Source organism: Lipotes vexillifer, unplaced genomic scaffold (genome assembly GCF_000442215.2).
Source record: "Lipotes vexillifer unplaced genomic scaffold, Lipotes_vexillifer_v1.1 scaffold648, whole genome shotgun sequence".
In the NCBI taxonomy this organism is placed as follows: domain Eukaryota; kingdom Metazoa; phylum Chordata; class Mammalia; order Artiodactyla; family Lipotidae; genus Lipotes; species Lipotes vexillifer.
The window spans coordinates 1,584,991-1,610,956 of NW_006797096.1; the positions used below are offsets into that span (position 1 = coordinate 1,584,991).

At 35.4% G+C, this 25,966-nt stretch overlaps 1 protein-coding gene across 1 annotated transcript in view; it reads left to right on the top strand.

Annotated features, from left to right (window-relative positions):
- Positions 1-297: 297 nt before the first annotated feature.
- SGO2 (shugoshin 2) overlaps positions 298-25,966 on the top strand; it is a 30,537-nt gene continuing 4,868 nt past the window's right edge. The window contains exons 1-9 of the mRNA XM_007469222.1: positions 298-367; positions 2,898-3,032; positions 5,156-5,331; positions 6,266-6,343; positions 7,053-7,138; positions 16,162-16,367; positions 18,091-19,884; positions 20,176-21,276; positions 22,678-22,828. Coding sequence (XP_007469284.1) covers positions 2,900-3,032; positions 5,156-5,331; positions 6,266-6,343; positions 7,053-7,138; positions 16,162-16,367; positions 18,091-19,884; positions 20,176-21,276; positions 22,678-22,828 — 3,725 coding nt within the window. The 5' untranslated portion in view covers positions 298-367; positions 2,898-2,899. The remainder of the gene's footprint in view (positions 368-2,897; positions 3,033-5,155; positions 5,332-6,265; positions 6,344-7,052; positions 7,139-16,161; positions 16,368-18,090; positions 19,885-20,175; positions 21,277-22,677; positions 22,829-25,966) is intronic.

Genomic DNA, 25,966 nt, shown 5'->3' on the forward strand with positions numbered 1-25,966 from the left:
AACTTTCCAACAGGCTTCAGGTGGTTGTCAAGCCTTTTAAACATCTGACTGACAAAGGTAGCTTTGTCAAAGGAGCGTTTTCTTTTTCAAAAACATTAGGCGGCAGCGCAACTGAAGCTGCTGAAAGCCTTGCACCTAGGCTGAGTCGCCCCTGGCTTGCCTGGCCACGCCCCCTTCCATCGCCCTCGGCGAGGTCCCGCCCCTTCCACCTCCCACTTCCTGGTAACCAAGCTGCTTTGCGCCGCCTTCTCGGGACCTGATTGGCTGACGAGGCAACCGCTAACGGCTACGGAGTTTAAACCCAAGCCCTGGCCCCGAGCGCCGGGCTCCGGGAGCTGAGTGGTGGTCCCACCACGCTGAAAAAGCGGTAAGTCAGTGACCTGTGACATTTGGCGTGGCCTTGCCCTGTCTGGCGGGACCCATGCCCTTCCCGAGCCGAACCTCCCGGCGCTGCCCTCCCGGGTCTCTGGTCCGCCGAGCCGCGCGCGGCCCGCGGCCCCGCCCACTCCGCCTCGGGTCTCCCGGCCCCCGGGCCCAGTGCTGGCTCGGAGGGGCTTCTTGAGGAAGGCCCTGGTTTGGATCTAAGTCACTGCTTCTTGCCCCTGGGATTTGAGCTCTCGGCTCCGTGAGGGGGGCCAGCCGCCAGGCAGAAACCCAGCTCCTGTAGGAAGGAATTGTCTATATGACTGCTCTACTGCTTTTAGAACAGTATCTGGCTCACTGAGCGCTCAGTAAATAGGCTGAATGAATGTTAGAGAAGAACTAGGTCTTGACGCACAGGTAGGATTTCGGTAGGCAAATAGGGACTATGATTTTTCTAGATGAGGAATCCAATTCAGGAGAATTGGATGTGGGATTGAGTAGTTCTGCTTTAGCCGAGATGCTAGCCAAACAAGAGCTACAGAGTAATAATACATAGGTAATGTTAGTGAGCGCTCTGTGCTACGTCCCGTACTAGGCACTGTATATGCGTTGGCTCATTAAGTCCCTACAATGAGATGCTCTGACTTTTTATAATTTTCTAAGTCTGGAAATTGAGACTTGGAGATGCTAGGATCACGTAGCTGTGAAATATTAGAACTGGGGCACCAACACAGTCTAACCACTGTTTATAATACAGTCAGCTCTCCTGTCCGACTCTCGGGTTCCGAATCATCTCCTTCAACCAACTGAATCACTGAAGGAAAAAATTGGGGAAAATTCCAGAAAGTTCCAAAAAGCAAAGTTTGATTTGCTAATCGCCGAGCAACTATTTACATAACATTTATATTGCATTTACAACTATTTACATTGTATTAGGTACTATAAGTAATTTAAACTATGCAGAAGGATGTGCCCAGGTTATATGTAAATACTATGCCATTTTATATAACGGACCTGAGCATGGTGGATTTGGGTATCTGTGGGAGTCCTGCAACTAGTACCCTGCAAATACCAAGGAATGACTGTACCTCAATCTCTGTGTGGTAAGTCACCCTGGAATGGGTACTCCAATACAAGGGACCTGAAGCTGAAGAATGCCTGGCATATGTCACGAGCAGTTAGATCTTGGTGGCCACTGTGGCTTGAGAGTCATGGGCTAGTGGGGAGAGAAGGAGGAGTTTAAAGTTACAGAAATGGGAAGAGCAGGCGGTGGAGAGTTTTAGATAGTAATAGATTGATACACTGTAGTGAGGGCAGGAGTGGAAGTAGGGAGGTAAGAGGCTATTGAAATAATTCAGGTGAGACATGTTAGTGCCTTAGTCTAGGTTGGTAGCAGTGGAGATACTGAGAAGTCGTCAGATTCTAAATGCATTGTGAAGGTAAATTGGGATGTGAGAGATTGTTGACTAGAGCAACTGGAAGGATGGAGTTGCCATTAACTGAAGTGGGGAAGGCTCTGAGTGAAGCAGGTTTGGGCAGGTTAAGTTTGATATGCTATTTCAGTTATCCAAGTGGAATTGTGGAGTAGACAACTATATGAATCCAGGGAAGTTCAGGAAAGAGATCCAGACAGAGGACATAAATTTTGGGGTTCTTGATATCTAGGTAGTATTTTAAGCCATGACTTAAATACATAAAATACACCAAAAGATTGAGGGTAGATAAAGAGAAGAAATCCAAGGAGAGAACTTATTATAGGTTGGAAGAATCTGTAAAAGAGACTGGAAAGAAGCAGCTAGTTAGCTAGGGGGAAAAAAAAAAAAACAACCCCAGGAGTTTGGTGTTCTGGCAGCTGAGGAAATACTGTTTTTGAGGAGGAAAGAGAAATTAACCACATTAAATGCTGCTCTTAGATCAAATTAGACGCGGACTGAGAACTGACCATTAGATTAGCAGTGTGGAGATCATTAGAAACCTTGACAAAAGCAGTTTTGTTGGAATTGAGTGAAATAGGGTTACAAGAAGATTGGAAAATGAGTATAGGCAATTTTTTTAAGGAGTTTTGCTGTAAAGGCTGCAGAGAAATGGAGTGTATGTCCGAGGATGAAGTGGGAACAGTCCCCATAGGATTAGGTATATCTCTTCTGTGCATGTCTCTAAGGTTACACTTCTTACTTTGTATCACAATAGAGTCTGTGCCCACACTGGACTGTGCATTCCATGACTGTGCATTCCTATGCAGCTTTATCCTGTTTTTTGTCGCCAGTGCCTAGCCTAGCTCCTGGCAGGCAGATATAATGATATAGGTTTGAACGAAAAAACAAAATCATTTTACCTTTTTAGGATTCTACTTTTAAACCACTTTTGATTATATTCATACTTTCAGATTTTATATGAAGGGTTCTGCAAATACTTACGTACAAAGTATATTATTTAAGTCATGATTTACTTCTTAGAATGTATTTATCAGTTATCCTTTTTCCCTTTATTAATCAATACTATGATTTCCTGCTTTCTTTCTTTTTTTACTTCAGTGATGGAGTACCCAGTGATGGAAACTGGTTCACTTTTTACCTCAGGAATTAAAAGACATGTGAAAGAGAAAAGAATTTCAAAGGCTGCTAAGTTGAATATTTCTCTTGCTTCAAAAATCAAAACAAAAATAATAAGTAAGTGTTATTAGTCTTAAAGCACACTCACAGTTTAACTTTTTTCTGGAGAATTGATATAGTATTTGATACTTTTTCAAGTATAGAAAATGACTAAAATGACTATTTTGTTAAATGAGACTTTCTCTATTCAATTCTTCCTATCTCCTTCAACTCCTGTTAGTTGGGTGGTTATGATGATTTACTGTCAGTGGTGGCAGCTGAATTTTGAGCAGTGAGGCTGGGGTGGCCCAAGGCAGCTACCTCCTACACTGTAAAGAAAATACCAACGTGACATTTCTGAAAAAGAGCTGAAAAAAAAGTGACGGATTGTCCTTCTGACATGTTGCAGCATTTGGATAATGGGTAATCTAGAGGTGGTTGGCCCAGATAGTGTGCTGTAGTGGGTGATTTTATGTAACCAAAGCTCATCATGAGGGCACTGAGCTCTTTGGAGATGGTGTTTCATGGATTCTGGAGCTAAGATGTCAGAAGGCAAAAAAAAAAAAAAAAGGGAAACGCCCCAAGATAAATTTTCATTACTTCTGAAAATTATCTCAGTGATTCATTTCCATCTTAGCAGGATTGGGGGAGGTTTCCTGTTGATCAACACGTGTGAAAAGTAATTGTGCCTTGTGAAATAGCCCAGCCTCCTGAGTATCTTTAAATCGTAATGTTGCTCCTACCCAGGTCTCTAGGTAGAGATTACCTACCTAGGTAGGTAGGTATTAGACCACTTTCTATAGTGGCAGTTTCCTATTCTCTTTGGCAGGACCATTGCACGCCCACTGCTGTGAAGGAATACACTGAGTCTGAGGAATGCAACAGGAAAATGTTATTAACCTTTAGCTTCTGGAAGTCCTAAACTGGTTCTAGTCTATTTCCACTTGATATGTCAAAGGTGGCTGTCTGAATCTACTTTCTTTGTGCCAAAAATAAAGTACTTTTTGGACTCTGTTTTTTTTTAGACACCCAAGCTTTCCCTGAGTATTTTAAAATATATTATTAGTATTATAAACTATTATTACCATTACTATTACTATAGCTTTAATACTATTACATAAAAATATATATTACTATTATAAAACATATTACAGGACTTCCCTGGTGGCGCAGTGGCTGAGAGTCCGCCTGCCAATGCAGGGACACGGGTTCGTGCCCCGGTCCGGGAAGATCCCACATGCCGCGGAACGGCTGGGCCCGTGAGCCATGGCCACTGAGCTTCTGCATCTGGAGCCTGTGCTCCGCAACGGGAGAGGCCACAACAGTGAGAGGCCCGCGTACCACAAAAAATAAAAATAAAAAAAAAATAAAACATGTTACATACACTATAACTTTAAATCCACGGGATGTGTTATTGAATAGTGGCGTGTAAATCAAAATTATGAAAATATAATTATGCTTTAGGTGTACTAAGGGAACACTATATGTAAGGTGAGTGTTACCAAGGAATTCACAATTAAATTTCTTTTGCTAACAACAGGAAGCATTCTGATTTAAATTATATTTACATAGTACTTGTAAAGAGAAGGGGTCAAGTTTAGATTGCAATAGATGCCTAGAAATAAGAGGTAGAAGGTGGAGGTAGAAGATCCCACAGGGTTTAGATGATCTGTCCAACATTACAGTAAGTATGCTGCCTTTCTACTTGAGGTTTTGAAAAATGGACTTTGGGAACATTATTCAGTTCTGGAGCCACAGAAACTGGCTCTAAAATTTTCACAGATTGGCTACCCTAATTTCTCTAGGACATCTTTAGTTATAGCTGTGGGATCAGCTTCTCCATTCTACCTCCTAGTCAAAGGTAGGAAGGAAGGCAGAGCAACAAGTATCAAGGTTTAGTTTTTGTGACTGATCTAATTATCTAGAATACTGTGTCTATATTAGAGTCCTCTTATTCCTAACTCTGTATTCACAAACATTCTGCTTTTCTCACAACTCTTATTCACCTTCTGTCTAGCTTTTATTTCTTCAGCTCCAAACTCTGGGTACATTTTTTTCAAAATTCCATCTATGTTGTCATGCTCTTCTTTTCTAACTTCAGCTAAAACAAAGTGAAATATGTTTTGTCCAAAGTAGTTTTATTAAGGAATATGAAAATGTATTAAGATGTTCAATATTAACTCTTAACAATTTTTTTACAGACAATTCTTCTATTTTCAAAATTTCTTTAAAGCACAACAACAGGGCATTAGCTCAGGCTCTTAGCAGAGAGAAAGAGAATTCTCGAAGAATTACAACTGAAAAGATGCTATTGCAAAAAGAAGTGGAGAAACTGAATTTTGAGAACACATTTCTTCGTCTAAAGCTAAATAATTTGGTATGGAAACTATATTGTGTTTGAATTCTAAAACTGTATTATTTTAGAAGCTCTAAATGTTTTTCAGACCTGTAATTAATGTAAAAAATTTATTGAGTGTGCCATGTTAATGGACAAACTGTTAATGGGTAATAAAATAGGTGTCTTGAATCTACATTCTAAATGTGTACTTGTGGCTCTGCAAACTAATATAATACCTTGATCAACATTTGATTGCTTATCATAAGCAAAACTTGATACATTAATATATTTTAAGAAGATGGGCATAATTCCTCCAGTCAGTTGAAAGGAGGGAAGTTCCCTGAGTGTTTGTATTCTCTCTTAATGGCAACATTCCCCTGGCTACAAGCCAAGTAGAATGAAGATTGTAGTCCTTGCTTTTCCTTCCAACTTCCAACTCTGTCCACAGCAGGGCAGTAAGAGCCAGTGCTTAGCTAGGTTACAGCTACAGCTATAGCTCTAACTCCAAAATGAGTAGAAATTAATTTAAAATGGAAAAATGGCTTACTATACTTCTTGGAGGTTAAATTCCTGTGGCTGACAAACTGTGCTCAGTTGCCACATGATGTATTATTATTATGAGAAGATTAAAAACTGTAGGAAGGGACTTCCCTGGCGGTTCAGTGGCTAAGATATTGTGCTTCCAATGCAGGGAGCTCGAGTTCGATCCCTGGTCAGGGAACTAAGATCCCACATGCTGTGTGGTGCTGCCAAAAAAAAAAAAGTAGGAAAATTTATGACTGATAGCTCAAAAGCATTTAAAATGTGTGCGTATGTGTCTGTGTCTGTGTCTGTTTGAACTATGCAGTGTAGCACCATTTTAGCCTAATGTGATCTGTTATTTTTTAAGTCTTCTCAACTGATGGTATTTGTAAATGTATGGTATAATAAACTCCAAATCTTAGTTGATTAGAAGGCTCTTTCTTTATTTCAGAATAAGAAGCTTATAGAAATAGAAGCACTCATGAACAATAACTTGATAACTGCAATTGAAATGAGCACTCTTTCTGAGGTAAGTAGAATTTGTGTCTAAATAGTGTAATATTTTTAGCATTACTGAGGATAATTGAGAATAGTTAAGTAGCATCAAGGTTAGAGATGCATATCTTAAACTTTGTACCAAGGAATGGAGATAATATTAATTTTAATTGGCTAACAGCACATGATTATTTCATATAATTGGTTGTTGAAATTTTTATATAAAAATTAGCTTTCGATTAAAAGTAACACAGGATTAGACAGACATGGAACACAAGACAAAACAGACTCAAAAACATAAAAGCTATTAGTAGAAAAGTCATATTTCAAATTAGGGAAGAATTTGTATTATTTTTTAAAAGATGGACACAATCGAAAAACTATTGGGGGAAAAAATAGAGGTAGATCCTAGATCCCCATGTTCTTCAAGGGTCAAATGTATATGTAGAAATATTGTATATGCATGAGTATAGACGTGTGTATGTATTCATAGGCATAGAATAAAGTTTGGGAGGTTATATACCAAAATATTAGTAGTGATTATCTTTGTATGGCATGATTAAGGAAGAACTGTGTTTGACCTTATCATCACATTATTCTCATTAAACTATTGAAGGCTACACGTAAGAATTGTTCTATTACTGTTAGTATCCTTGTATAATTTGGTACTTTAATGACAAACATGATGTAATGAGATTAGAAATTTCATTCATTTTCATTTTCTTTGTCCTTTTCAAAAATAGTTCCATCAGAGTCCCTTTCTTCTGCCAAGTAGCAAGAAGAAACGGGTTAGTAAACAGTGCAAATTGATGCGTCTTCCATTTGCAAGGTAATTGCTTCAAAACTTGGTTAAATACTGACTGGTGCACTTTTACCTGAATTGGACTTCGAAAAGTTTTTATTTGGTTTGCTTCCTTGAAACAGAAAAACATTTAAAAATAAATAATGAAATACTTGTCAATATTGTACCAGTGAAAGAAATTGAAGATATAATCTAATAGAATTCAGTTTTAAACTTTGAAATAATATTCCCATAGTTTCTAGAGAAGAAAGAGGCACAGGTAGACCTTGAGTTACATAGGTTTGAATTACACTGGTTCAGAATACTTAGATTTTCATACAACATAATCTGTGTGTGTTATGCAATATTCTGGTTTCATCAACCTGTAGTTGCCTGTTAAGGTAGAAATGAGATGGTTTGTGGTATCTTGCTACAGGTTGTATTTCCAGGGCTCCAAGGAAACTTACCCATCAATTCAATAACCAAGGTCATCTATAGAATCCTGCTACTCTTCAGTTCTTTCTTTTCCTCCAGGTCACCACTGGCCTCATGTTTTCTGCTGGGTAAATCTGATAACTATTTCTACCTTTATTATCTTGCATACTACTCAGACTTTAAAATAAACTTTCATCATTACTATTCTCCTGACCAAAATTCCCATTTCTTGATTAATTTGATTATAATCTTAGTAAATACCCTATTTCAAACCTATCACTTTTACCGTTTTTTTTGGTTTGTTTCTTTGTTTTTTGCGGTACACGGGCCTCTCACTGTTGTGGCGTGGCTCTGGACACGCAGGCCCAGTGGCCATGGCTCACGGGTGCAGCCGCTCCGCGGCATGTGGGATCCTCCCAGACCGAGGCAGGAACTCGCGTCCCCTGCATCGGCAGGCGGACTCTCAACCACTGCGCCACCAGGGAAGCCCAAACCTAGCACTTTTAAAGACAGTAGTTACTGAGGTCCAGAGAGGTAAAATGACTCAATGAATTAACAGCATTGATCAGAATTGTCTTGTCTCTTTTAGACAGTGTTCTTTCTGTTACATAAATTATAGGTTTAATGCATTTTTTTAAGAGTATAAAGTGCACTTATGTATTGAAGTGGTATCTGTACTATAGTAAAAAAAATTCTTTTATCCACTGTGTCATTTTCTATTCATTCCAGTTTGTTCCATTGTTTTGTCTATTCTGTACTAGCGCCACATTGCCCCTGTACATTTTAATTAATATAGTTTTAAAATAGTACATTTTGTTGTCTTGTAGGTGCTCAGTATTTTTTCAAGAAAATCTTGGCCGTCATTATGCATGCGTTATTTCATGTAAATGTATTAATCAAGTGTTAACTTGCCCTCCAGAAAATTTTATTGTGTTTTTTTAAGTAAACTTTTTTTTTTTTTGCGGTACGCGGGCGTTTCACTGTTGTGGCCTCTCTCATTGCGGAGCACAGGCTGCGGACGCGCAGGCTCAGCAGCCATGGCTCACGGGCCCAGCCGGTCCGCCGCATGTGGGATCTGCCCAGATCGGGGCACGAACCCGTGTCCCCTGCATCGGCAGGCGGACTTTCAACCACTGCGCCACCAGGGAAGCCCTTAAGTAAACTTTTGTTTGAAGTATAATGTACATTTTACAAAAGTGCAAAAATCTTTAGAGAATGGTGAATTTTCACAGTGAACACTATATGGTATAGCCAATACCCAGACCAAGAAACAGATTATTACCAGTACCTCAGATATCCTTGTGCCCCTTGCCAGTCACTACTCATCACCCACCCGAGGATAAATATTATCCTGACTACTAACATTGTAGATTAATTAATTTTGCCTAGTTTTGAATTTCCTTTAATGAAATCGTACAGGATGTATGATTCTGGTCTCTGGCTTCTGTAGCTCAACATTGTGTTTGTGAGATTTCGTCCATATTGTCCTATGTAGTTGTAGATTAGTCATTCTCATTGCTGTACAGTATTCCATTGTATGTATTCCATAATTTATCCATCCTTCTGGTTTTAGTTTTTTTGCTAAGTTTGGTCTATTATAAATAATTCTACCTTGTATCTGCCTTTTGATTAATACATGTAGACATTTCTGTTGGGTATATACTTAAGAGTAGAATTGCTGGGTTTACATGTATTTGGCTTTGGAAGGAACTGCTAAACAGTTTTCTAAAGGGATTATGCCAGTTTACATTTCTAACAGCAATATATGAGAATTCCTGTTGTTATGTATCTCCAACAACACTTGTTATTGTCTGTCTTTTTCATATTAGCCATATGGGGTGTAGAGGTATTACACTGAAGTTTTAATTTCCCGATACTTAATGAAGTAAGGCATCTGTTTATATGTTTATTTTCTATCAGGTTATCTTTTTTTTTTTTTTTGCAGATTTGTAGGAGTTCTTTCTATACATTGTATATAAATTCTTTGTGCATACAAATGTCTGTTACTCTGTGGCTTGCCTCTTTGCTCTCTTAATGGTATCTTTGGATGAACCCAATTTATATATCTATTTGTCCCCCTCCTTCTTATGGTTATGCTTTCTGTGTCTTTTAAGAAAGCCTTTACCAATTGCAAGGTCATGACGTGTTCTCCTATGTATGTTTTCTTTTAAAAGCTTTATTATTTTCCCTTTCATGTTTAGATCTTCAGTCTACCTAGAATTTTGGGTATGATGTGAGAGAAGAGTCATTTATTTTTTTAGTGTGGAAATCCTGTTGACCTTGAACCATTTATTGAAAAGACCATCCTTTCCCCACCTCATTGCAGTGTCATCTGTATAAAAAATCAAGTGACTGGATATGTATGGGTCTATTTCTGAACTCACTATTCTATTACATGAGTCTTTTTGTCAAAACCACACTATCTTAATTACTAACTTTATAATAAGTCTTGATATTTGATAGTTTGAATCTCTATTTTAGTTATTTATGCTTTAAAAATATATATTAATTGGCCATTCTTGGCCTTTTGCATTTCCATGTGAATTTTAGAATCAGCTTGTCAGTTTACATATACACACACCTGGAATTTTGATTGGGATTATGTAGAATATAGTTCAGTTTGGGGAAAATTGACACTTTATAAAATTGAGTATTTCTTCCATGACCATGGTATATCACTCTGTTTTTTAGATATTGTGTATGTAGTTTCAGAGCTTTTAGAATACAGTTATTGCACATCTTACATTTATTCCTACTTATTTGATGTTTTTAGTGCTATTCTTGATACTTTTCAAATTTTCTTTTTCTTTTTGATGATAGTATATAGAAATACAACTAATTTTTGAATATTAACCTTGTTTACATTGACATTGCTATTAATTTTAATAATTTATCCATAGTTTTTAAAAATTTTTCTGTTAATAGAATTTTATTATTTGTAAATAAGAACAGTTTTCCCTTCACCTGCCTCTCCAGTTTATAGGCCTTTTATCTTTTTTTCTTACCTTGTTGGACTGATTATTTCTTGTTCAGTAATGAATAAAAGTACTAACAGTGGGTATTCTTATTGTATTCCCATTATTTAATATGTTTGCTCTTAGGTTTTTATAGATTCTCCTTATCAGATTAAAGCAGTTCCATTGTACTCCTAGTTTGCTAAGAGTTTTTTCATCAATGGCTGTTGGATTTTATCAAATGCTTTTTCTGTCACTATTGAGAAGATAATATTTTTCTCTTTTTTTTCTATTAATGTAATGAATTTTTTATATTTTTTCTACTAAGGTAATGAATTATAATTGATATTTTTAATGTTAAATCACTTACAATCCTGAAATGAATTGCTCCTGATGGTATATCCCTTTGATATATATCACTAAATTTATTTTGCTAATCCTTTAAAGGATTTTTACATCTATTTTAATAATGAAGATGATGTATAATTTTCCTTTATTATAATATATTTTGTCAAGTTTTGATATTTATATTATGCTGGTCACAGTAAATGAATTGATAAATACCCCTCTTTCTATTTACTGGAATTATTTGTGTAAAAAATTTTTTTTCTTTAAATATTTGGGAGAAGTTATCTGGACCTGAAGTTTTTTTGTGGAAACATTTTGATAACATCCCATTTTAATAGATGTAAGAACATTCAGCTTTTCTATTTCTTCCTTTGTCAGGTTTGTTAATTTTTTTAAAAGATTTGTCCATTTCATTTAAAATATCAAATTATTGGCATATAATCGTTCAGAATAGCTTTAGTTACACGTTTAATGTCTGCTGTAGGGTACATAATGATGTTCTCTTTCAATATTGGCTATTTGTTTTTTCTCACTTTTTTCTTGATTAGTTTTGCCCTAGAGATTTATCAGTGTTATCATCTTTGCAAAGATGAATCATCTTTGGGATTATGTTGATCGTTCTTTTAGTATATTTATTTTCTATTGCATTTATTCTGCTTCTTATTATCTCTTTTCTTTTTTAAGTTTTATTGAAGTATAGTTGATTTACAGTGTTGTGTTTATCTTTTCAATTTAAAAGTTTTATTATTACTGTAATTATTTGTTTCTTAAAATGGTTTAGATTATTGTTTTTAAGCCTTTTCAAAAATATGAAGTTGTTGGGGCATAGCTGCCTACATTTAAGGCTATTTTTCTCCTTTAGCTGCATCCCACATTTTTTGATATCCTTATTATCATTTATTTCAAAGTAGTTATTACCTTCAGTTCAGATACATTGTTTGACTTATGGATCATTTACAAGATTATTTAATCTCCAAGCAGCTGGGTGTTTTCTTCTAATTACTTTTTGTTGGTTTCTAATTTAATTCCTTTGTGATTACAGAGTATAGTTCAAGTGATATTAGTCGTTTTAAATTTACTGAGACTTGCATTAGAACACAGCTTGGTCTAATTTGGTAAATATTTTTGGTACACATGGAAAGAATGTGTATTTTGTGGCTGTTGGATGCAGTATTTTATATATGTCAATGTCAGGTTTGCTGATTATATTGTTCATACTTTCCATATCCTTCTTGCTTCTCTTGTCTATCAGCTGTTGAGAGAAGTGCATTGAAGTCTATCACTGTGATTATGGATTTATCTATTTCTCCTTTTAGTTCTGTCAGTTTTCTGCTTTATATATTTTAAAGTTGTTACTAGATGCATATAAATTTAGGATTGATTTGTTTTCCTGATAAATTGTTTTATCAATATGAAATATTTCTGGAAATGATACTGCTTTAAAGTCTACTTGTCTGATATAACATTGCCATGGTATGTCCTTTTCTATACTTTCAAACTCTCTGTTATATTTAAAATGCATGTAGGTTTACCTTTTTTAAAAAATGAATTTAATGTAATATCATCTCTTTTAATTAGAATAGCTGTTATGTTTACATTTAATATAATTCCTGAGAGTTGGGTTTATATCTGCCATCTAGTTATTTTCTATTTGAGCCACCTGTTTTATGTTCCTTTTTTCTCTCCTTTCTTTATTTCATTTGAAATAAAACATTTTTCATAATTTAATTTTCCTTATCTATTAACTTCTATTCCTTTATGATGACCCTAATGATAGCAACACTCATCCTTGATTTATTATACTCTAATACTGATTATCATATTAACATTCCTCAGTAATGCTAGCATCTTCGAACACTTTGACTCGACATTCCTGTGTCCTGCCTTTATGTTATTATTATGTATTTTCATTCTGCATATATTTTAATCCCACAAATTAACTACTTTCACTGTTTTGTGTAGTCAATATTCATTTCCAATTTCTTCATATTGCTTCCTGCATTTTTTAATTGTATGCTCCTTTTTAATTGTATTTTATTTTTTGTTTTTCCAGCTTTATTGAGGTAAAATTCACAAATAAGCTTCTTACATTTTATTTCCTTCTGAAATAATTTTCCTTCTGCCTGAAGAAATCCTTTATTATTTAGTTCAGGTACTAGCAATGCATCCACTCAGCTTTTATTTTTCTGGAAACATATTAATATCACCTTCATTTTTAAAGATTATGTTTGCAATTATAAAACTTTAAGTTATTAAATTTTAGCAATTTAAAGGTATCATTTCATTGTCTTCTGTCTTTACTGTTGAAAAGTTGGCACTGTTTCTGCAAGTTGAGGAAGTTCCTTTTTATTCTAGTTTGCTGAGAGTTTTAATAATGAATTTGTATTGAATTTTGTCAAATTTGTTTTTTCTGTATCTGTGGAGAGAATCATAACTTTTCTCCTTTGTTCTATTAATGTGACTTTGATTTTTTTAATGTTAAACCAACTTTACATTCCTAGAATAAATTCCACTTGGTCATGGTGTATAATAATGGTGTATTATTCTTTCTATGTGTTGATGGATTTGATTTGCTAATAATTACTTAAAGAATTTTGTACTTATTTTCATAAGGAATATTGGTCTATAATTTTCTTATTATATATTTGATAGGTTTTGATAATGGTTATGCTGGCTTTGTAAAATGAGATAAGAAGCATTCCCTCTTCCTCCATTTTCTGAAAAAAACTGTACAATTGATATTTCTTCCTTAAGTATTTGAGAGAATTCATAAGAGAAGTGGGTCTGGAGTTTTTAATTATTAATTTCATTTCTTAGATAGATATGGAGGGCTTTTCAGATTTTCTGTTCTTTTCAGGTCAACTTAGAAAATATTTGTCTTTTTAGAAAATTATCCATTTCATCTAGACAGTAAAGTTTGATCAAACTAGTTAGAGTATTGTCAATTTTACGGATCTCTTAAAAAAACTCAGCTTTTGGTTTCATTGATTTTTTTTTTTCTAAATTTTTTTTTGGTTTCATATTTCTTTGGTGTCTGCACCTTATTATTTCCTTTTTTCTACTTATTTTTTAAAAATTGAGATATAGTTCACATAACATAAAATTTCTCATAATATGAAGTTTATTTTTTAAAATATACAATGCAGTGGTTTTTATATATTTACAAAGTTGTGCAACATTCACCACTTTCCAATTCCAGAATATTTTCATCACTCCAAAAAGAAAACCTATATCCACTAGTAGTCATTTCTCATCTCTTCTTCCCCAGCCCCCAGCAACCACTAATCCACTTTCTGTCTCTATGGATTGCCTATTTTGGACATTTCATATAAATGGAATCACACAGTATGTCGCCTTTTGTGTCTGGCTTCTTTCACTTGGCATAACATTTTCAAATTTCATCCATATTACAGCACGTATTAGTATTTCATTCCTTTTAATGACTGGTTAATATTCTATGGTACGGATAAACTACGTTTTGTTTATCCATTTATCTGTTAATGAGCATTTGTGCTCTTGCCACTTTTAGGCTGTGAATGAGTAATGGTACTATGAATCTCCATATAAAAGTTGTTGTGTGGACATATTTTTCACTTTCTTGGGTGCGCCCTTACCAGTGGAATTGCTGGATCATATAACTCTATGTTTAACTTTTGGAAGAATTGGCAGACTGTTTTCCAAAGGTGCTGTACTGTTTTACATTCCCACCAGCAAAGTATTAGGGTTCCAGTTTCTCCATATCCTCACTAACACATGTTATTACCTATCCTTTTGATTATAGCCATCCTAGTGGATATGAAGTGGTATCTCACTGTGGTTTTGATTTGGGTTTTTTGGGTGACTAATGATACTGAGCATGTTTTCATGTGCTTATTGGCCATTTATTTATTTGGATCATTCTCTGTTGATTATCTTTTCTCTTGAGTTTGAATCATGTTTTTCTGTTGCTTCATATATTGAATAATATTGGATTGTACCCCGGACATTGTGACTCCTATGTTGTAGAAAATCTGGATTCAGGTATATTCCTCCAACAAGTTTGATGTTTTATTTTAGTAGATAGTTACCTTATCTGAACTCAGACTTGTTATTACTTCCCTGTGATGAACAACATATGAAATCTCATTTCAGTTCTATAATCCTTAGCTGGGCCACTTGGAATCTTTCTCATATATGTGATTCAGGAATGAGCTAGAGATTTGGAGAGAGTTTATGCACAAAATTTGGGGCTTCCCTGTCTACTTTTCCTGTTATTTCTTCCATCACATACACTTTACAGCAGTTGTAGTTGCCCTGAATTCTGACCTTGAACTAATAATAATAAGACTGGATTTCTAACTTCTAGAAAATGTGGCACTGACTGAGGTTTGTAAACAGTGAGAAGCTCACCCTTTTTCTAAGTGCCAACCCCTCTTCTGTATCTAGTTGCTTTTTATTCACTCTCCAGTGACTTCGGGTAGTTGTTTTTTTTATATTTTGTCCAGAATTTATATTCATTATGTTTGATAAGGTTGATTCAATAGTAGCTATTTGGCCATTACCTGAAGCAGAACCTCACCTCTGTAAAATAAACAATTTTTGCTAAGCTGTTTCTTCAAGTGGTATAGACATTTCCTCCCAATGGCTATTCTACTGATAGGTGCCTTTAAATTTTTAACAAATATTTTCTAGTATTTATTTTTATCATTATCAATAATTTTTAAATATCTATGATTTGTTTGGCATACAAAGCAAAATCCTTATCATTGGAGCATGTTACTCTTTCTTCTTTGAATTCAAAAAGGTCATTTTGTCTATTTCCATAAATTTCTTTTTCCCCCCCATAGATTTAACTACTCTAGGAATATGGCTTTAGTTTACATGGATACCTTTTGGAAACATAGCAGACTTTATTACACACAGAACTTTACATACAAGTTGTACTTGTTTGAAACCAGAGGAAGAGTTTTGGGTTTTCCATAGAGTTAATTACAGGAAAATTATAAATATTATACACGAATATTTATAAGTATGTTTGAACTTTATTCATTTCATTAATTTTATTGTCCTAATAGCTCAACCAGTGATTATATCATTTATCTCCTTTTGGAGTCACTGGAGATAAGGGGATAAGAAGCATTCCTGTTTTACTCCTCCGTACTATTAGAAACTACCTATTTCCTACCTTCATTGAACACAAAATGGTATAATTGCCTTCATTGAACACAAAATGGTATCAGGGTGGGTTTGTGGTTGGATCTTAAATAAATGGAATATAGAAAGAACTATCCATGTAATTTTCTAAATAATTTTTGTAAAATACAAAATTCCTCATTCATTCTTACTTGCTCTTAGGGTTCCATTAACTTCAGATGATGATGATGAAGATAAAGAGAAAATGCAGTATGACAATATCATGTCAAAGACATCACCTGATAACCCCTCTTTGGTATCAACTCAGCATAACTTGGAATTGTTATTTCTTAAAGAAAGTGATCAGAATGTTTATGGTGTAAATGATTCCAAACACATTTCTTCTATTGTTGATATACTTCCGAAAGGTGAGATTTTTTTTTTTTTAATTCATTTTGAGTGTCAGTATTAAATAGTTAACATTCATTGGATTTTCTTCTTGGGGGCCATCATGTATAAACAGTTAATAAGTTAGACTTCTTATGTTACAGATTTCCTAACTTCTACTATTGAAAATTTCTGGTGAAAAAATTAGTTTAAAAGTAAATATGCCAGGACTTCCCTGGTGGTACAGTGGTTAAGAATCTGCCTGCCAATGCAGGGGACATGGGTTCAGTCCCTGGTCCAGGAAGATCCCACATGCCATGGAGCAACTAAGCCCATGCGCCACAACTGCTGAGCCTGTGCTCTAGAGCCCGTGAGCCACAACTACTGAGCCCGTGTGCCACAGCTACTGAAGCCTGTGTGCCTAGAGCCTGTGCTCCACAATAAGAGAAGCCACTGCAATGAGAAACCTATGCACCGCAATGAAGAGTAGCCCCTGCTCACCACAACTAGAGAAAGCCTGCGCGCAGCAACGAAGACCCAGTGCAGCCAAAAAAAAGTAAATATGCTAACAAATGTCAGGTCTACAGTGGCCTAATACTACTACTCTGGAAACAGTATTTAGAAGTGAGCTGGTCTAAAGAGCTTTTCTTGGTATCCTAGCTTATGAATTGAAAGACATGATATATTATTTAGTTATATCTTCTCTTTTTCAGAGATATAAAAATTGAGGTTCTAGATACGTGTAGTGACTTTTTCAAGATCATAACCAATTGGTGATAAAGCAAGAACTTGAGCCTAGGTGATGGTTGAGCAAGAAAAAATGATGACACTTAAATTTTAATTATATGGTATTTTAAAATAATAATCCTGTGGTGTAGTCTGGTTTATATATTTGACATAGAATTTCAGATTGGGATATGGAACCATAACTATATTGAATTTGGAGTTTGAATTATTTTTCCTTTCTAAAAGGTATATGACTGTGTATATAATTTTTATAAACTTTAGCTACTTGCTGATAACATTTTGATAGTAATCCTTATCAGAGTTATCACTGTTACTTGGGTTCATTTCCCAGACTCCTCTCACGTAGAAACATATGTTAATGTTAATGGCTCTATTGTTGGCTATTCTCCACTCTACTGCTGAGGCCAAGGCAGAGTGAATTCCCAGTATATATTTTCTGTAGATAGAAATGTAAAATGTGACTTATGACTACTCCATTCAGTTCTACTTTATCTATTTGTTAAATATTTTTTTTATTTTTGGCTGTGTCGGGCCTTAGTTGTGGCACGTGGGATCTTCCTTGCGACATGTGGGATCCTCTGCTGTGGCACGCGGGCTTCTCTCTAGTTGTGGCACACAGGCTCCAGAGTGCGTGATCTGTGTAGTTGTGGCGTGTGGGCTCCAGAGTGTGTGGGCTCTGTAGTTGCAGCACGTGGGCTCTCTAGTTGTGGCCCACTTGCTCAGTAGTTGCAGCGCGCGGGGTTAGTTGCTCCACGGCACGTGGGATCTTAGTTCTCTGACCAGGGATTGAACTCTCATTCCCTGCATTGAAAGGCAGATTCTTAACCACTGGACCATCAGGGAAGTCCCCTACTTTATTTTTTATCAGCATAGATTCTTCATAATATTAGTATCTGTACAGAACACATTGTCAGAAAACCTTTCTCTGAAACAGTTTGATTCCTAATCTCATTTGTTTAAAATAATAAATTCCTTGTTACTACTTATTTCTGAATTTTGTTTCCCTTTATTTTATAGAAAGCCATTCCCACTCAGACCAAAGTTCCAGGAGTTCTCTAATGAGTGAGATGAAAAATGCCCAGTCGATGAGCCACAGAAAGAAGTCATCTCCTAGTAATGTGACTAAGAGGAAAAAACGTGTATCATCTTGGGAATCAAATAATCCTGCAGACACTCCCTGTGTAACAGATTTGGATCAACAACAGATTTCAAGTCCAATATTAAATTGGAATAATGAAATAAAAGATTGTACTAACAAAGCAAATATTAAAATGCAAAGAAACATAATGTGCCTTCCTGCCTCATCTGAGTCTGCAAGTGAACCTACTGCAGAGGGCGTGAATCCAGTTCAGGGTAATGATGACTTTCAATTGCAAAAAACTGTGTATGATGGTGACATGGATTTAACTGCTAGTGAAGTAAGCAAAATTGTTACAGTTTCAACAGGCACTAAAAATAAAAGAGATAATAAAAAACCAAATGATTGTGGAATGAAAACTTTCAGAAAAGTGAAAGATCCAAGCTCTGAAAAAAAGAGAGAAAGATCAAAGAGACAATTTAAAAATAGTTCAGATGTGAATATTGAGGACAAGATCAAAAATGGACCGGAAAGAAGATCTGTTGTCCTGGATGGCAAAGGGGATTCAGAAGAACCAAATTTTATTTTCAGTACTGAACAGCTGACTCAGTTGAACATGCTGAAGAAAATAACCCTTCACAATGGCTTTGATCAGGATGACAGACCAAGTACACAGTATAACAAAAAGAGGAAAATAATTCATGTAACAGATGATCAAGAGGAACCATTCTCTTTCTCCCGAAGTTCAGATAAATTCCAGCAGGACAGTAAATTTGATGTGGGTCCTAGTTCTCTAGCTTATAAGAAAAGTAAAACTTCTAGACAGACATTTGTGATTCATACGTTAGAAAAAGATAACTTATTCCCAAACCAAAAGGTTAAAGAAACCACCTCTGAAAACCTAGGAGTCACAAGTGAATTTCAAACAGCTTATCTTTCCAACAAAGATAATGGAAAGTTATGTGATTATGAGACCCAAAATATGTTAGATTTGAAAAAGCATGTCACTGATAGGCAACCCACTCAGCAAAATGAACCAAAAATAAATAAGAAGCTTAGGCAGAAAATAAATCGGAAGACAGAAATAATTTCTGAAATGAACCAAATACTTGGGGATAATGCCAAAGATGTGCAAGGTCCAGAAAAAGGTAACTTTTCCTTCCAAACCCGAGAGGATAAAGAAATCATCTCTGGAAACCTAGAAGTTTCAAATGACTTTCAAAAATCTGGTGTTTCCACTAGCAATAATGGAAACCTGTGTGATTGTGAGACCCAGAATGTATTGGGTCTGCAAAAGCAGATCACCGATGTGTACCCTGTTCAGCAGAATGAATCAAAAATTAATAAGAATCTTAGGCAGAAAGTAAATCGGAAGACAGAAATCATTTCCGAAGTGAATCTTTTAGATAATAACAAAAGTGGGTATTGCCCAGAAAAGGGTAACTCTTTCTTCCTAACCCAGGATAAAGAAATTATCTCTGAAAACCTAGAAGGCACAAGTGCGTTTCAAACACCTGCTCTTGCTTCCAAAGATAGTAGAAACGTATATGATTATGACACTCAGAATGTTTTGGGGGTGAAAAAGCATGTTTATGATATAAAACCTGCTTGTCAAAATGAATCAAAAATAGATAAGAAGCTTAGGCAAAAGGTATGTCGGAAGACAGAAATCATTTCTGAAATCAACCAAATATATAAGAATGATGACAAAGGAATGCGTGACCCAGAAAAAGGTAACTTATTTTCTCTAACCCAAAAAGATAAAGAAATCATCCCTGAAAACCTAGAAGATGCAAATGAGTTTCAGATAGCTGATCCTTCCCTCAGAGGTAATAGGAATCCATGTGATTATGAGACTCAAAACCTTTTAGGGGTGAAAAAGCATGCTACTGATACTGGGAAGCAAAATGAATCAAAAATAAATAATAGTCTCAGGCAGAAGGTAAGTCAGAAGACAGAAATAATTTTGGAAGTGAACCCAAAAAATGAATTTAACGACAAAGGTGTACATGACACAGTAAAAGGTACCTTCTTTTCCCTAACCCCAAAGGATAAAGAAACCATTTCTGAAAACGAAGTCACAAATGAATTTCAGACGATTTATCTTCCCACCAAAAATAATAGAAATTTATATAAGACCCAGAATATGTTGGATTTGAGAAAGCATGTCACTGATAAGGAACCCGCTCAGCAGAATGAATCAAAAATAAATAAGCTTAGGCAGAACGTAAATCGAAAGACAGAAATAATTTCTGAAATGTACCAGATATATGAGGATAATGATAAAGATGTGCATGGCCAAGAAAGCTATACAAAAGATCTTAATTTTAAAATAAATAAATCTAAACAAAGACTTGAAGGCCAAGGTATTAGTGGATACTGTATGGAAATCAACAGTAATGAAAAAGAAAATTGTGGTCAAATTTCAAATCCTTACAAACCAGTTAAAAAGCATGGGAAAGAATCATCAGGCAAGGCAAAGAACATTTTGGCAAAAGGTAACAACAAACCTATTTTGCACTTAACAGGTTCTTCACAGACATCTGTCTCCTTAGAACTCGGTTTAAAACACACTACTGATGAGACAGATTCTGACCCTGGAAACCAAATGGAACTACATAAGAATCCAAAGCAAAGCACTACAACTCTGAATAAAAAGAGAGATATCCCCTTCATGGAAGTGACAAAGGAAGGAGAGTGCCAGGTCAAAAAAATAAATAAAATGACATCCAAATCAAAGAAAAGGAAGACCTTCGTAGACCCTTCTCCAGATAGTCATGAACTAATGGAGATAATATCTGACACCGTTCAGGGAATATCAGTTGAATCCGAATATGCTGTTAAGGAAAAAAATTTGGAAAATGAGGAAATTGTCAAAATTAAGCCAGACTTTCACACAAAAATGTTGAAATCTTTATCTCAGATATGTTCACCTAACAGACAAGATTCTTCCTTTAACAGTGTTCCTGAGGGTTCAAAACCTTTGAGTGTTTCTTCTAATAAAAATATGAAAGAAAATTTTGCTCTGGAGAGCTCACCCATCTTTCAAATAAGTGATGATGTGCATGAGATGATGAAAAAGATGAATTTTAAAATCAACCAAAGAACACAAAGATCAGAAATAGGTATGTCCATACCTGAAGTGATCAAGTTTTAAAATTCTATATATTTTTTCATTTAACCAGTAAAGCATTTCCTGTTATAACATTTTTATGGAATTTTAAAACAATGTATAATTGTATAGCCCTATCTGTAGAAGCAATGTGGAGGAATTTAAAGAAAGTTTAAGACTTTGAGAAGATAACAGTGAGAGTGGCTTGGACATTTATACACTAAAAAATGTATTTGGCCTTTAGCACAAAGTTGTCTGATAATGACATTAGATAATTTCATTTTTCATATTTTTGAAGGAAATTGGGTGTTTTAAATGTATATAATAATGAATTGCCCTGATTTGATTTTTACCAGAGACAATTGCAAATTTCTTAAGGTTGGGACTCTCTCCAATAGCATATATTTAATATGATCAAAACTTATTCTAGGTATTTTAGAAGATTAAAAAATAATACCAACTGCCTTTCCTCAGAGTACATGTATGGAAAAGAAACAGGTACAGTGTTTAAATATGGCAAATGCTTTAATAAAACCACACATGTTAAGGGATGTAATGACGGGGAATAATTTTGGCTAGAGGAATCTGCAGAGGCATCATCACATAGGTAGCATTTTAAGCCCTAGTTATTAAAATAATACTCACTCATTGCAGAAAATTGAAAGTAGAGAATCAGAAAATAGTAGAAAAAACAATCACCCAGAAGAACTGCAGTCAACATTTTGGCATATGCATGCAGGCTTGAATCTATGCATTTTAAAATAGATACTTGAAATCATACTATATATAACATTACTTACCTCACTTTTTCCCCTTAACATTGACATTCTTTTGTTATTAAGCAATTTTGCAACATTAGACATTCCCATATCAATTAAAGTTTTCTACTGGGAGCCTAACATTTCAATGTATGTATGTAGAACACTAGGATTTTTATGGATAAGACTTCATGTAAAAGGAATACTGACGCAAAAGAAGTGCCAAGGTCTAGAGTTGCAGGACATTTTAGAGACTGGTGAGCCGTCCTTCATCTCTGTTCCTCATGGTGCCTTTCATAGCGTGAGCAGTCGATGACAAATGTTGAATGAATGTGCAGTAATTTGCGTGATTCGGCGACTAGAGTTGAATTCATGAAGAATTTCTGTCAGCCTAAATGTGATTTCAGAATAAAAATATTGCAGGCTACTACTTTGCTAGTTTGTCTTAAATGGTAGGTCTCCTTTCCTCTCATTATTGCTAGAAAAAAACTGATTTACAGATAATTTCAGTGCTACTTTCAAAAAATTTAAAGTTATAACTTGATTATTAAGTTTAAGATTTTGCCACCAATAATTTACAAACCAGTAAATATTCTATATGTAGTTCCGTATATATATACTGTTAAAAATATTTTTGAAAACAATACTCTTTTCAGGTATTAGAATGCTACAGGACTTGACAAATGCCAGTTTTGTTTCAAATAACACTGCTAAATCTGAAAACAAGTTAGAAGATCTATCTTCGGAGCTGTCAAGCCGAAGAAGAAGGTGTACTCCTCTCTCTTTAAAAGAGCCAAGTCTCAAAGGGTGAGTATTCAATGACATAAAAGCGATTTCAGTGCCGTACTGTAAAATATGTGCTTTCAAAAAGGTTCCTGCCTGAATTAGTATTTGAACACTTCTGAGTATCAGTGAAGCATGTATTGTTGACATGTAACAACCACAGTATGATCTGGGTAAGATTTGAAGAAATGTCTTCTTTTATTCTTTGAACAGGCTTAAAAGTTTTTTTTTGTTGCCTATAATTTGCAAACCTCATTATTTGTTACCCCCATTTATTGATTTTCTACCTTGTCCTTAGGAGAGTTCAGAGTGTTTATATGTCCTTTGGTCTCAAAGAATAATAGTCCTTTTTCTTTTTTTTTTAAACCTCAAACATATACCCCCAAAGAGGGAATAGTACTCCCCCCACCATTTATCCATCCCTCAGCTTAGAGAGTTATCAATATTTTGCCATATTTACTTCCACTATCCGTTTTTTGTTGTTGTATCTTTAAAGCAAATCCCTAATATTGAGTCATTTAATTCCTAAAACACTTCTGTATATATCTCTAGAATATAAAAACTTAACAAAACTGGACAACAATGATCACAACTAACAAAATTATCAATAATTCCTCACTGTCCTCTAATAGCAAATCCCAATTCACATTTCCTTGATTATCTCAAAAAATGTCCAAATGCCTTTTACATATGTTTTATTCAGAATCCTATTTTTCCAAGGATAAATGAAGTTGCTATTTCAGAGAACCTGATCATATTTGGGATGGTATTTCCAAAAGGATAGAGAGAAATATCCTCAAATTTTCTCTTTGCATTTGTTTCAGTGTTTGCTTTTATAAAATTAAAGACATTGATCGTTTTTGACAGGTATTTTAAAACAATAACCAGCAGGTGGCAGCAATGCAAGAGAGGGTGCAAGAGAAGCCAGTTAACCAAGGGCTTTTTTAAAAAACAGCTTTATTGAGCTATAGTTCACATATCGTATGTTTCACCCATTTAAATTGTACAATTCAGTGGGTTTTAGTAGATTCACAGATAGGCACACCATCACCACAGTCAATTTAAGAACGTTTCTTTATTTCAAAAAGAAACCCCATGCCCTTTAGCTGTCACTGCTCTATCTCCCAGCCCTAGACAACCAACCGATCACCTACTTTCTGTCTGTATAGACATCCTCTTCAGACATGTCATATGAATGAAATCATATAATATGTGGTCTTTGTGACTGGCTTCTTTCACTTAGCATAATGTTTTCAAGGTTCATCCCTGTTGTAGCATGAATGAGTAGTATTTCATTCCTTTTTATGACTAAATAAAATATTCTATTGTATATATACACCACATTTTATTTATCTGTTTGTCTTTTGATGATCATTTAGTTGTTTCCACCTTTTGGCTATTATAAATAACGCTCCTATAAACATTTGTGAGTTTTTTTGTGTACATATGTTTTCATTTCTCTTGGGTATTTGCCTAGTCGTGGAACTGCTGAGTCATATGTTAGCTATGTTTATCGTTTGAGGAACTGCTAGACAGTTTTCCAAAGCTGCCATACCATCTTATAGTCCCACCAACAGTGGGACTCTGTTGGGTCCTGATTTCTCTATATCCTCACCAGCACACTTGTTATTATTTGACTTTTTGATGATTCTAGCCACACTAGTGAGTGTGAAGTGGTATCTTATTATGGTTTTGGTTTTCAGTTCCCTAATGACTAATGATGTTGAGCATCTTTTCATGTGCTTATTGGCCATTTTTATATCTTCTTTGGAGAAATGTCTATTCAGATACTTTGCCCTTTTTTCAGTTGGGTTATCTTTTTCCTATTGAGTTGTAAGTTAAACTTTTTATTTTGAACTAATTTTATACTTACCAAAAAGTTGTAAAAATAGTAAGAGGTTTCTCATATGTTCTTTACCCAGCTTTTCCCAATTCTAACATCTTACATACCTATAGTACAATTATCAAAGCTAGAAAATTAGCATTGGTACAATATAAGATCTGGGCACTAGGTATTCTCACTGCTTATGTTGTGTTGTATTATCTGTTGTTGCATAACAATATTATCATAAACCTGGTGGCTTAAAACAACACACATTTATTTTCTTTTGGTTTCTGTGGACCAGGAATCTGCACTTAGTTAGCTAAGTTGCTTAGTGTCTCACAAACCTGTAATCACAGTGTCATCCAGGCTGATTCTCGTCCGGAGGCTCTCCTGGGGGAAAATCCGCCTCCAAGGTCACACAGATTGTTGGCAGAATTCATTTCCTTGTGGTTATAGGACAGAGGGCCCCAGCTTTTTTGCTGTTGGCTGGAGGCTATCCTCAGCTCCTAGAGACCACCATTAGCTCCTTGCCCCACGGGCCTCCCAACATGGCCACTTACTTCAAAACCAGAGAGAGTCTCTAGAGCAAATCCTCTGGCAAGATGGAGTGCTATATAATGAAACATATACTCAAAAGGGAGACACCCCATCACCGTTGCCATTTCTGTTGGTCAGATGCAAGTCACAGCTCCTGTCCATACTCAAGGAAAGGGTATTATACAAGGGCGTGAACACCAGTAGGCAGGGATTGTGGCGGGGTCCTCCACAGAGTCTGTCTACCACAGGGACAGTTGATATTAGGCCCCATCAGCAGACAGAGCTAGGAAATGTATGTATTATACCAATCCATGAATACGCATACTTTTATATTTATCTATCTGTGTGTATAGTGAAAACCTTGAGTTTAGACTGATACCTCTGATTCCTGTTCAACATCACAGGGTTCATTTTAGCTTTGCTTATTTGTAATTTCTTTCTCTATTGGTAAGTAGCCTGGCTCTCATTATCTATGATATATTTATTTATTTATTTGTTTGTTCAATTCTAGCATACACATAGTTTCAGAATTGCTGACCCATATCCCTATGAGAAACATATTAACTAGATCATAACATTTAGGTACAGTTCTTTTTGTCTTAGGTTAGTTCTTTTCTTACCACCCACCTTCAACATAATTATGTTATTCATTTGTTATTGTTTGTATTCCATTTTCTTCTCCCACATCTTGGTAGGTTTAGTCATTTACTTTTGGAGTATGTGAGTCATTTCTTGGGTTGTACAAGTCAGAGCTATACAAGGTGGTATATGCAGAGAAGTTTCAACTACTTTCATTCCTG